Source organism: Thunnus maccoyii, chromosome 2 (assembly GCF_910596095.1).
Source record: "Thunnus maccoyii chromosome 2, fThuMac1.1, whole genome shotgun sequence".
Lineage (NCBI taxonomy): Eukaryota > Metazoa > Chordata > Actinopteri > Scombriformes > Scombridae > Thunnus > Thunnus maccoyii.
Window position 1 is genome coordinate 16832667 of NC_056534.1, and position 13221 is coordinate 16845887.

Sequence of the window (13221 nt, forward strand, 5' to 3'; positions counted from 1 at the left end):
TCTAACATTTTGTAATCACATTTGTTTAATGTTATACTCAGCACGCTATTATATAATATAGTGGGATACACAGTATGATTTGATGAAATGCTTTACTTGTGATAGACATACAGTATATTTAATCCTGTCAGACTATTACTCAGTGGATTTTATCGACTATAACTGCAGTATTACTGCAGCATGAATGCAGCTCTCTAATACAGCTCTTTAATGCCCTAAATGTTTTTATAGTGACACTGATGTTATTAAACAAACCTGTTTAGATGTCACCTGCATTTTATGATCAAATGTAAATTCACAAGTGCTTGTAATTTTTGTTAGTTGCAGAAAGCATGTGCCATTTTAATTTTTTTGTTGTGGGATATATATATATATATATATATGTTTGTATATAGTAATGTACAGTATGTGTTTATAGTATTGTGTATATAGTATGTTTTGGTGCATACTCATCTACTCTTACACCAATAGACACAACATGTTGCCTTTGCAGTGTATTTATGTTTTACTGTTGTATTATGATGTAAAATGTTACGATTCTGTGTGTTGTCATCATTCAGAGCTTTGAGCGATCACAAAAAACTGTTTGTTAATAACTATGAAAGTGTCTCCTCCTATAATAAATGTAACATTAAAGAAACAGCTTGTCACATACTGGGCAAAATTCTTTTTTGGCCATCTTAGTCAGAGTCTGATGAGATGATCAGTTTCATCTCTATGGGTCCTTTAACCTCTCCAAAGCTGCAACCTTTACATGTTTCATGTTTATTTTTACCTTTCAGAGTGTACACAAACACAGCGAAGTGCAGACCTGTGTGAGCTTCTTTGCAAGTCCATAAAAATCTTCATCACACACAAGTCATTCCAAATGTTCATTTAAAATGGGTGGAAACATAAATGTAAAAACATGTCATTGTCGTTTTAGGAGCACAGCAGTTTGAGTCTGTTTAGTGAAATTTGTTGTGTTTCTCTCCCTTGTTTCCTGTCATCTGTTCAATATCACTAAATTCAGGTATAAAATGCCTAAAAAAAAGATAAATAATTCACCTCATGCAGCTCAGAAACAGATTACATGTAATACCACACTTTGTCTGTATAATATGTACTGAACAGCATGTGTTAGTTGTACCATGATCATCATACTGTGTACTGTAATATAAAAGTGTTAAGGGTGTTTATTGTAGAAAGATCTATCAGCCTAGATTTATCTTGGACTCGGGTCCTCCAGAGGCAATTAAGTTCACATCCTTGTGAACCGCAGTCATGTTGTTCTCTGAAACAATTAACTATGAAAAATGAAGAAAAAACAGAAGCTTAATCCCTCCCTCTCTTATACACTCTCACTCAGGATGCAGCCTGCATTTGATGAACTCTGTTTGCAAAGTTCTGTAACTGTAATTGTCACATGAAAAGTTATTTGCAGAATAGTCCTGAAATAAACATACAGATTTTAAATTAATGAAAAGACATGACAAGGGCAGTTCAACCTGTTGTATTTATTCTTTTATTCCTGAAGGCCAAGTTTTAACTCTCAAACAATGCATGCTGGGACATCTGCTAATAATATGCTGATCACGTTTCTTTAAAAACTTAATTTAGCAAGTTTAGTGAACTCTCACTCATCATTTAAGGTTATATTACTTCAAGTCAAGTGAATTCAAGTTTATAAGTTCAGAAATGGTCTGAAAAGATTTTTACCTCAATTAACTGTAAATTAATAAAACTTACATATTTAAGTGAAGTTAATGACAAGTGATTATTTGATTCAGCTATGATCCTATATGATGTTTTACAGTGTGTATGTATGTATGTGTATGTATGGTGGAGAGATAGTCTCCACATGATAGAGGATGTATATATATTTTGATATTGTAGTGGCAGTTTTCTATTAAATAAGAGACTCACGGCGAGAGAATGTCTTTCTGTGTTATTTATTCAAAACACTTGCAAGTGGGCTTCAACCTGTGATATAAAATGCCTTAGGCCAAGAGTAACAGCCTCTATGTTTGGCCTGGTTTTTATACAGCAATCTACACAAAAACACAGACACAGGAAACAACAAACATGTTTCTTTTCTTATCTCGACATTTCCCGCCTTCTGTGGTTCTGAACCCAGATTTTCAGACAAGAAAGAAGACTCAGAGAATCATCATCACCATATATGGTGAACAAAACCCAGGCACATGTAACTGTGAAACAAAGCTTTCATATAAGGTGTTAAGATAGTGCTTAATTATAAGGCATAAAAGAGTATGTGCTGTGTTTTCCACCACAGATATGCATAAAGACAAAAAAACTAACACTTTCAGTCTATAATTCTGTAAAAAATGTAATGAAGGTAAGGACTACATCTGTGCATCAGACTTCAATATCTAACAACACCGCAGTCGGCAGAGTATCACAGCAAAGCATCTTGTTCATTTTTCAACTGCACAACTGAGTTTTGTTTTGTGATAACTCTCAGTCTCAGACACTGATTCATTAGGCTCAGCAGTTAAAGAAAAAAAGAGAGAAACCTAAAAGCACCAACATGAGCCACTGGGTGGAGACATCAGCTGGTGACCTGCAGAGATGGAAACAGAGAACGAGACATCAATACGTTATTGTAGTAGCTGTTAAAATATCTTGTTTTGGGTGAAGAGCAGTTTGGAGACATTAAATGATAAACAATTTTACATATAGCTACAGTAACCAGGCAAAACTTTTCTGAGCTTTGCATCTATTTCAATTAATTTCACATTAATTTTTAACATTCAAATATCACACATATGTATAGAACCTCATAATTTGAACAAAATATTTCATGTTTGTTAAGAACATTTAGGTCTCACCGAGAGAAAATGTAGCAATCGTGTGAGCTGGCCAGTTTTGAGTGTTTCAAACGGATCTCAGTGTATGGATTATCATCATTATTATTTTGTACTACATCTTCCACTGTGAACTCTTCAGCTGGAGATATGAGAACCTCGTCCCCTTTCTGCTTGCAAAAGCCTCCCAGGCTGACATAGAAGCAAGTGGTGATATTGAAAAAGGTGTCGTCCTCTGATAGCTCCCCCTCTGAGTTTGGGTCTGGGTCTGAGTGAAGTAAGGTGAATCTTCCAAATCTCACCTTTGAGCCTTTTTGTGCTTCGTATTTAGTGTTTGAGATATGAAACAATCTTTTACACTTCTCCCCATTCAGCGGCTTCATGAGCTTCATGGCGTCCATGAGCAGGAAGTGAAGAGACTTGAAATGGAAGCTGTTTTCATAGGTGCTAACATTTCCTCCCAGTGTCGCCACTGCATTGTTAAAGGTCTTTCTGAAATCTTTGTCCCCATATGCATGCGTTAAAAGTGCAGCAGTGTGTTCCTTTACTCCTCTGGGGATAATTTCTGAACACTTGGTGTTCCACGCTTTCTGGAATACTTCACTGCGGTTGAGCTCTTCTTTTAACACTGAGTCGATAACTATCTTCAGGGCCTGTTTGTCGCATCCATCGTACAGGGTGTCTACTGCTTCTGGGGCCATGTCCAGCTGTTTTGCTGCAGTCACCTTTAATTGAGTGTGGAATTTAAAATACAGCTTCAAGAGAAGAGAATATACAATTTTTTTTGTATCACAACACCTTGAGGAAAGCAAGCGGTGTATTTTTTATAATTTACTACCTCACATTCATTAAAGCCTTTTTATTTTTAACCATCCACTTCAGTGCCTCGAATTTCTTTTTCATACCACACCCCACCCACTGATGAGGGCACATTTTGTCTTTTTAAAAAAATATATCACAACAAGTTTTGAATGGCTATTTACAAGAGAAATAACACTTACTTTGTAGCAGAGAGCTGTGAAAATCACAGTGGCAAGGAGCATTTTTCTTCTGTAACACATTTTGAAACAACTCTTCATGTCTTCTTATCTGCACTGCTGCAATAGAAATAAAAGAAAAGCACTGCAGGACCAAACATGAATAATAACCTCTATGACGTTACACAATGTCCAGAAATAGGGTGATCTGCTTAACTTGGCTTCTCTTGCAAATACTTTGTTTCAACAAGCCATCAGTCTTTGGCTTCTTGCACAAATACTTTGTTTAAACAAGCCCTCGATCCACTTTTATCACTTTTCCTCCTTTCCATGCGGTACCCACCCTTCCCAGTCTATATAAACACAAATCACCAAGCACTAAAATGAAAAGGAAATGCTGAAAAAGTTGAGAGACACATACCTTAAGCAAGGAGTATTAACATATGGAGACAAATCCAGAAATCAAGTCCGTGTACATCAAACTGCAGGGGTGTAATCGTTCTCTGCAGGACACTGTGGGAAGTGAAAAAACTTATCTCAAAAGGCAAAACCCTTTTCCCTTCCTGTGGAAGGAAATAGCACACCATTGGGAACCCTGATGTCTAGTTATTTGTTCTGCCTGAGCTACAGAGTTACTGTCTCCTCTTTTGAATTTGTTGCCAATGCTTTTATATATATTTATAGATAAACCTTCTTAGTCTCACCCAGCAGTAATGTAAATTGTCTTCATTTATCTGTTTAAGTGCAAGCTCTGTCTTTCTGGTAATAAATTGGATACATTCACAAACTGGGTGTTTTTCTTTGTTTTCTTCTTAGAGGATAGTTGCATGGTCTGTCATAAAACAATACTCATATGCAGTTCTCATATGTACATTAGAGTAGTTTTTTGCTTGCAGCAATAATGAATTCTGCTCAAACTGGACATCAAAACATCCCTTCCCAACATGCTTCAGTGCAAAAATGCATTCCATCGTTTATCTGAAGTCAATATAAGGCTTCGGCAGCCTGACTTAATCAGATCAAGTGGATATTTTACAAGACGACATGAATGGAAATGCACCAAACTTTGCAGAATGTAGTCTCATCTAAATCAGATTTAGTATACAAATGCACACTAAATCATGGGAACAGGTTTCCACTGTGTGTAATCATATGAATTTTAAAAATACACAAACATGCACACATAGGTTAAATTAGGTCAAATTAAGCAGAAGTGTTCATGAGAACAAACCAAGAAAACTGTGATTGTTTTGCTTTGACTTTGCAAAATTTAATAATCAACTCATGCAAACATTTTTCATTTCTTTTTTGCCCTTTCATGGCTAAATGGCTACACTAGGCTGCATTATTACTTATTTGAAACCAATCATTTATATTGCATTGAGTATAGAATCATTGCACAAATAATTAGCTTAATTTAAAAGAAGAAGAAAGCTGTAAAAAAATATTTACTAAAATATTTTTTAAAAAGCACACATTAGGAAAAAATGTCAGTTCAAAGTCCATTCCTTATCCTGTTGGTAAATAGCATTTCTTACTGCACAAATACTTACCTGATGACTATATGATGTTGTTTTCTTTGCTTTTCCCCTGAGATGAACAGCTCATTCCTCCTCTGCAGGGCTATGTTCCACCTCTTGATCTCCTCTAACTTCCTTCCTTTCCTGCTGGTACAGCAGCCATATTTGTGGAGCAAACTGACTCCATAGTAACAGCACCTTTTTAAAATATTATTACGCATAACTGTTCAGTCTGAGTGGGAGGAGCAGGAGGAGGAGTGTCTGATTGACAACATCCCATTCACTCCAGATCCAAGCAGTGCCAGGCTGTAACACAGTGTGAGAGGATAAATGTATGGAGTCTAGTAAGTGCCACGAGTTATTAGTGGTTAATTATAATCAATTCAGCGTTTTAAAAACAGTCTATAAAGCAATTAATCAAATTTACTTATACATTGGGGTATACATTAAATACTATTGGACAAATGGGCATTACATGAGTCAGTCAGTAATTCTCTTTCATGATCTCTGTCTTGTATAAAGAACATATTCATGACATTGATTTTTAAAATTTGTTTTAAAGGCTTTAAAATTTTACTTTTTGTTGCAGCAATAAAACACAGTGAAGTGGTTATCCTTCAAAATAAAGCTTGAATTATAATTTGCAAAACCTACAGGAAGGAATCGTGGGAATAAAACAAACCAGAAACAAGCTGTTCCACAGTGTGCCAGAAATAACTTTCACCAGCTTTGGACAGTAAAGTGAAATGAATTAAACTCAAAATCTGATTAAATGATGACTGATTGTTATTTACACAGTATTATAACTAACTGAATGACTTTCATCAAACTCCAGTGATCTCAGAATGACTCCCTTAAACACTGAAGGAAACTGAGCACTCCTTGATGTTATCAGTTCCACCGAATTATACTTCATGCATGGACCTGCGTTTCCCCTGCTATGATAAGTCAAAATGTCTGCTGTGAAAAAGGTCTATTAAAAGGCAGAAGTAACATCAATAGCACTGGGACCTACCTCTGTTATTATAGTTTTGGCAGTTCTATGTGCTTTGTTATAGCCTGTGATTACAAGTCTCTGTGTCATATTAGTCAATATTCATAATTTGAGGCTCTAGACCGTGGCCCATAGTTGCTCTTGAATTTATTGAAACTACATCCAGTTTCCTTCATTAGTGATTGTAAAATGGTAAAACTGTAAAATGTAGCTCTTAAGTCTTAATCTTGTTCTCTACTGACACAGAGTGCTGTTTGTACTTTAAGTGTCACCTTCACTTTTTTTTCATTAGACCACACTGTGAAAATCTGGCCTGCAAAATTAGTACTTTTACATTAGTAATTTAAGTAAATTTAGCTGGTAATACTAACTGTGCCTATTTTTTATTTTATTTTTAATTTTTTTTTGCTAGGCGAGGCAGGGTAGGGCGGGTCATAACTTCGCCATCCTAGGAAAACAACATTGCATACAGCGTAACATCGGAAATAGCGTCATTTCCGGTTACAGAGTCAAACGCGCCAAAAAGAAAACAAGACGCAGTGGCTGAAAACGGTTTGTTTATGTTTCTCTTACAACCAGTTTTCACCGAGTGAAGAGTGACCAACCAGATTATTTGACTTAAACACTGATTAACGTCATTTACTGGACAGTTTTAACGCCGAACACTACCTAACGGTGAGTTTTTATTAACATACATCGTACAAAAGCGGAACCGTTACGTTAGCTAAATTAGCGAAGTTTAAGCATAAATTAGCTTTTGACACTCAAGTCTGGACTAGTTTAATGTGAGGGCGGTTTACATTGTTACTCTTAAGAAGTTAATTAATGTAACGTTACAGTGTCAGTAGATGTTTTTAGCTGCTGGTGGGAGAAGTATCCCTCAAAAACAGTAGCGGAAAGTAAGTATATTTAGCCTTACGCAAGTATTTTACGTACACTGCTTAAGTTATAATATTTAAGTAACGTTACTTCACTAATTTACATTTTTACTTCTCCTCCACTGAATTTATTTTACATCTGTAGTCGCTTTAGTTAGTTAATTCTGAGATTAACTATTCTGAAAAATATATTGAAAATATAAAAATAAAGCCATTTCTTTCTTTTTTTTTTTTTTTTAGAACAAATTAAAAACTACCCTACAGTATTTAAGTTTAAAGTAGCTTCACTGCGACCAGCCACAACATTAACATGCTGCTAATATACACCAGTAATAATAATCTAATTATATAGAATATGACACTGACAGGGGCCTTTCTGCATAATAAGTACTTTTTCTTTTGATATAAAGTAGAAAAGTAACATTTTGAATGCAGGACCCACTTAAACTGAGTAATTATGGTGACTCTAAGTATCTGAAAACTTCTTTCACTGCTGACTATAAGTAGCAATACTGCAATATAAATATACTCAATAAGTAAATAAAGCCAAATAAGTTCTGAATTCAAAATTTTACCTAGAACAAAAATGTCAGTATCAAAAGTAAAGGTACTAGTTATGCAGATCGACTCCTTTCAGTTATATAATTATATTATTATTACTGATGTTGACAAGATTTTATTGTTAAAGCAGGTCAAGCACAGTTGAAATACTTTGGGATATTTAAGAATCTATAAAAATCTAATAAATTTTATATTTTACATCACTTCATATACTTATCATGTTTGTATGTAAAATTTCAGTCTTCAATAATGTAGTTTAGTTACTTTCCACTTGGGTTGCATCAATCAATCAATCAATCACCATCACTGGTTTTTACAGGAGGACAGAAGTGTCCCTGAACACTGAATGTCTACCAGCTCCAGGACGTCGCACTGTCACTTATCTCACCTCAGAGGTGAACAAATGATGAACAAGCCTCCCTGTGGCTTCAGTAAAGGCTTGAACAGAAGTGGTCAGTAAGCAGCTGAGGATGAGGAAGTGGGGAGACCGACTGAAGAAGGTTGAACAGCTCGCTCAGTCCTTTCAGCAGAATCCTCTGGCCACACGCTACAAACCTCGACTATGGCCGTGTCAGCCTTCCTCCGTCTGGAAGCTCTTCCCTCGTCAAAGTTTGGCTATCAGCTTCGCTCAGAGCTGCAAAGAGGTAACACAAGACTTTGCTGACGCTGGTCTGTTAATGGTATCTGTAGGTTTGAAAAGTCTTGAGAAGCACTAAATTCACTTTCCTCAAAAAAGGCATCAGAAGGTATTAAAATGTCCTCACGGCTGCAAATAACAATTAGTTTCATTCTCAATTAATCTGTCAATTATTTTCTCAATTAATCAATCAGTCGTTTTGAATATAAAATGGTGAAAAATGTCGATCACTGGTGCAACCTCAAATGTCTTGTTTTGTCTCGATCAACAGTCAACAACCCAAAGATATTCAGTTTACTTTCACAGAGGACTAAGGAAACCAAAAAATATTTACATTTAAGAAGCTGGAACGAAAGAATTTTTGTATCTTTTCTTACAAAGTGACTCATTGATTATCAAAATAGTTGCCAATTAATTATCTATCGATTGAATAATTAATTAATCGACTAATCGTTGCAGCTCTAAATGTGTTAAATTTAATGTACAAAAGTCTTAAATATTTAAATATTAAAATTTTCTGTAGCAAAAACTTGTTGTATACATCTGGGAAATAGTGAAAAAAAAGTAATTTTCAGCCACATTGTCCCTACTGGTTTTCCATCATACTTTCTTTTGATGTGTATGACTATGAAAGAAACTAAACTTGGTGAATCCTGCAGAAATCATGTCTCTCTCATCAGTTTGCACCGTAGATTGTATATCCTCTGTGTGAAGTTATTTTCTAGTTTTTCAGGGAGAAAAATGCTGACATTTGTTTTTTAACATTCTTTAGGCTGTACATGTTTTTGCACTTGAAAAAGAGAAGTCACCCCAGGGTCAGAGGATCTTCCTGGTTACCAGTTACAGTGAGCTGTGGCATTACTACAGGTGAAGACCAGGACTACTTTGCAAAATTAGGAGCATCTACTTTTGTATTTTTGAATAGATATGTTGATGTGCAGTCATGGTGATCTGTTCCTCGTTTTTTCTCAGGACATTCACACAGTCCTTGATGCACTGCTATGAGGTGATACCAGAGGGCACCGTCTGTAAGCTTTACTTTGACTTGGAGTTCCACAAGCCCTCAAACAAAGAGGCTGATGGGAAAAATATGGTGTTGTCACTTATCCAGGTTTTGTACATTTTTGCATCTTCATAGTTTTTATTGAGCAGCTTGATTCACACAATGATGACGTTTTTGCTCGGTGTAGTAATTTTAGAGCCAAAGAATGTGCTTTAAAAAATATCCGCGTGACACTCAGTAAGTGAAAAACATGAAAACAGTAATATCAACAAAATAAACTGAGCAAAAAGGTAACAAGGAGCCTAGATAAACCTCCTCTGTCACCCTAACCCACCCAATTTCCTTATATATCTTTCACTCATGATTTTATTGCATAATTGCTTTGAAATATTACAAATGTGAAAACTGTAGATTGTCCTCTTATTTCAAACTGCAAGGTTACTTAATTAGGAGTTTTCAAATTCTATTAAATTGAGAGACTTTTTGTTTTAGCATATCGAATCTTTGCTAATTGAAGGGAATTAATTAAGTTGTCCAGCCACATTTTAATAGTTTGGTCTTTAGTTCTCTTCCCTTTCTGTGTTTTGTGCTTTGACAGTATGTTTGTGAAAAGCTGATGGACATTTATGGGATTGAATGCTCTGCAAAAAACATCCTCAATCTTGATTCCAGCACAGAAGAGAAGTTCAGCCGTCATCTTATCTTCAATCTCCAAAATGCAGTTTTCAAAGACAATATACATGTTGGTATGTGAAGTGTGGCATCGAAGCTTGTTACATTTTATTTAATATGTAATTTAATCATATTTGTTCTGATTTTTCCTGTAGGTGCGTTTATTCATGCAATTCTTCAACAAGTCTTGAGCACGACCAAAAGCGGAAGTTGTTTGGATGTTGAGATTAATTCATCAGCAGAAAACAGTGAAACAGGGTTTGTTTTTTAATCCTATGAAAGGAAATAATCTCATTTACTCTGCAGTCATCACTATGTGTAACTTTTCTCAATGATGCACTGACAGCAGAGCACATGCTGATCCTGAAGTGAAACCAGCAAAGGCAGACGAGGAGGCTGAAAGTCCACAGACAAAAAGGTGTAAGCAGGAGGAGAGAGACCTCGGCTTCCTCCGAGTGAAAAATAAAGATGGCCAAGATTGTCTCTTTGTTGATCTGGGTAAGAGAAATCCCAAGCTTGTGTTTGTCCTTTTTCACCCTTAGATACATGCAGGTACATAGCTTAATTCCTACCCATGAGCCTCTTTTCACATATACTCCTCTGTATGAACGTATGGATTCTAATTATAATGGTTATAAATTTACAAAAACAGGAGTTTACACCAAGAACAGAAATTTCCGCCTTTACAAGTCATCAAAAGTGGGAAAGAACGCTGCCTTCACTGTGGCGGACGACAACAAGTTCACTACCAAACCTGAGAAGGGTATTTCTGCAGAGGAAAGCGTATTCTTGGCTTCATTAGTCTGTAATGTGAGGTATGTTGAAAACACTTGAATATTTTTCTGTGTATTGTAAATATTATTTCTACCAAACTACAACTTATTTCTGTATGTTGTCAGCTTCACAGGTCAGAGGATTCTTATGTGGGATGTCCCAGAAACAAAGGAAAGTAAAACCACAAGGCCTCAATGCCAGCAGGAACCAGGTAACAAACAGACAGCTCTGTATTTAATAATCAGGCAGCATATAATTATGAATATTATTTATAGTTTTTGCTTGATATTTTTCAATAGCTTTCATTTATGAAACTTTTTCCTACACAATAAGGCACAATCTCCGGCTGCCTGTCGTCTCCTCACAAAGAAGTGGATGACTTTGTGTTAACTGTGGTTAAAAAGGACGGCGTACAAGGAAGTAAGTGCTTTGGCTGATACAGAATATCCTCCTGCAAAACATCTGTCAATTTTAAAGCATTTCACAGGACATTATACATTTCTGCTGTTTTGTAGCAACACTGAAATTCTAAAAAAAAAAAAACTATAACATTTTATTGCTGGTAAATATACCATTATAATATGGTATCATCTCAAAGTCTATTCAAAAAAGTGATATAGCTTGAATTTGTGTTTTCATCTGTTAAAAGCTACTTTAAGGTCAAATGTCAGATGTGTCTTAGCACATGTGATCGCTGTAGATGAAAGAAATTAACAATTAATGTTCGTACTTGTTTGATCATCCTATACACAACTGATGTTATACAAACATGTTATATGGTCAAAAATATTGTGATGTTTAATGTTTCACCCTTTGTGTGAAGACATGTTGCTAAAAGCATGTAGTGTTTGTCCCCAAACTATGCAAAGACTGATTGTAAGTGTATCAGTAACATCAAGACAGTCACGTCTCTTATGTTCACATCAACAGGCATCAGACGATGGAACTACTTTGCCACTGAACAACTGCTTGTCTATGACATCGCCAAATACCGCTGGTGTGAAAATGTGGGCCGGTTTCATAAAAGCAACAACATTATGTATGAATGTTTTCCATGTCCTGTAGTATTTTGTCTCTCTGTGTTTGTGCTCCATCTGTTTGACTCGGTCTCGTCCTCTTCTGCAGGATTGTTGTGGATCTCAAAGAGGAAGCTTGGTACCAGAAGTGTCACGATCCTGAATGCAAGAACTTCAGATCCTCAAGTATGTCACCATATATAAAAGGAAAAATACAGAAAGGCTTTATTTTACCATTTTATACTAATTTCCAGGTCATTTTCAGAGTAAATTGCAGGTATTTAACAGTTCATTTTTAGGACATTTTAAAGAGACGGTGGTGCAATTTGATACAAATTATGAGAAAAAAGAAAAAAGTGTTAAATTGGCTTAGATGGCAAGAACCCACTCATTATATTTAGGCTCATACATAGTTGTTAATTTGTGCTAGTTGTAAAATGTGCTCATTATTTTAAGAAACAACCTAATATGCTAATATGCTGTTTGACACATAAAACTACACACTGAAAACAAAGTATTTTCTGTCAGTTTAAGAATTGTTAAGAATCTAATTTTTTTTTAGAAATTTTGCAAATTAACAGCTATGAACCCAAATATAATAAATGGGCACTGACTAACTAAACTAACACTTATTTCCAGTTTTTTTTTCTTGTAATTTGTACCAAATTGCACCACCCTCTATGTAAAATGTCCTAAAAGTTACCCAAATTACTCAAAAAAGTTCCAGAAAATAAGTATCAAATTAAAGGAGCTGTAAAATAAAGTGTTACCAATTACAATAAATTGTAGAGTCTGTCTGGGGTAGTGAATAAATTACAGGTGGTGAGACAACTTGGCTGAGCTCAACATTTCTCATGTTACAGGTTACCCGCTGCCACAGGAGATCTGTGTGAGCTACATCATGACCCTGGTTAGTTTACTTCATTTCTACCATTTTCATGACTGAGAGAGTCAGAAAGTCAAAATCCTGCCTGTGCTGTTACTGCTCAGAGCTGTGATGTTCTTCACGACATGCAGCAGCCAGCGTGTGATCGTGTGTTGTGTTCACTGACAGGATGAAGAGGACCAGGCATACATGATGGATGACGCTGGCAACATTGAACCCAGCCAGACACCGAAGCAGGCGTCACTGAGCAGAGTGTGTCCAGAGGAGGGACCTGCTGATGCATGGGGAAACGGACAGGATGACCGGGACTACTTAGAGAGCCTCGAGGACTTTGAACAGAACAGCGGGGAGATCTCGGATCAGCTTCTGCTCAGATGCATGGCCGATTTTGATTCCCATTAGAAGGTGATGTTATTTTGCACTAACAAGACAGCATCAAATATACTTACTGATGCACTTTATTGAACATTTTTTTGTATTAAATTGTAACAAATCA

General features: G+C 35.9%; 2 protein-coding genes across 6 annotated transcripts; one reads left to right on the forward strand and one right to left on the reverse strand.

Moving 5' to 3' along the window:
* Window positions 1-1915: 1915 nt before the first annotated feature.
* Window positions 1916-5600, reverse strand: si:ch211-145b13.6 (erythroblast NAD(P)(+)--arginine ADP-ribosyltransferase). 3 transcript variants are annotated; one of them, XM_042391585.1, is made up of 5 exons: window positions 5338-5600; window positions 4206-4297; window positions 3809-3901; window positions 2832-3562; window positions 1916-2563 (listed from the first exon to the last, which is right to left on the reverse strand). In XM_042391585.1, the coding sequence occupies exons 3-5, from the start codon at window positions 3884-3886 to the stop codon at window positions 2488-2490; spliced, it is 885 nt and encodes a 294-aa protein (XP_042247519.1). In that variant the 5' UTR covers window positions 3887-3901; window positions 4206-4297; window positions 5338-5600; the 3' UTR covers window positions 1916-2487. The 3 variants fall into 3 exon arrangements, with proteins under 3 accessions (XP_042247519.1, XP_042247513.1, XP_042247529.1); XM_042391579.1 differs by having other exon boundaries at window positions 3809-3904; window positions 5338-5599; XM_042391595.1 differs by having other exon boundaries at window positions 2832-3532; window positions 3809-3904; window positions 5338-5595.
* A 1186-nt stretch (window positions 5601-6786) lies between these two features.
* Window positions 6787-13186, forward strand: primpol (primase and polymerase (DNA-directed)). Of its 3 annotated transcripts, none has more exons than XM_042429980.1 (14): window positions 6787-6850; window positions 8057-8381; window positions 9147-9241; window positions 9347-9485; window positions 9976-10123; window positions 10205-10307; window positions 10396-10547; window positions 10702-10864; window positions 10949-11034; window positions 11157-11243; window positions 11754-11862; window positions 11949-12025; window positions 12703-12749; window positions 12894-13186. In XM_042429980.1, the coding sequence occupies exons 2-14, from the start codon at window positions 8208-8210 to the stop codon at window positions 13125-13127; spliced, it is 1614 nt and encodes a 537-aa protein (XP_042285914.1). In that variant the 5' UTR covers window positions 6787-6850; window positions 8057-8207; the 3' UTR covers window positions 13128-13186. The 3 variants fall into 3 exon arrangements, with proteins under 3 accessions (XP_042285914.1, XP_042285904.1, XP_042285918.1); XM_042429970.1 differs by having other exon boundaries at window positions 6799-6973; XM_042429984.1 differs by having other exon boundaries at window positions 6799-6973; window positions 10399-10547.
* Window positions 13187-13221: the final 35 nt, after the last annotated feature.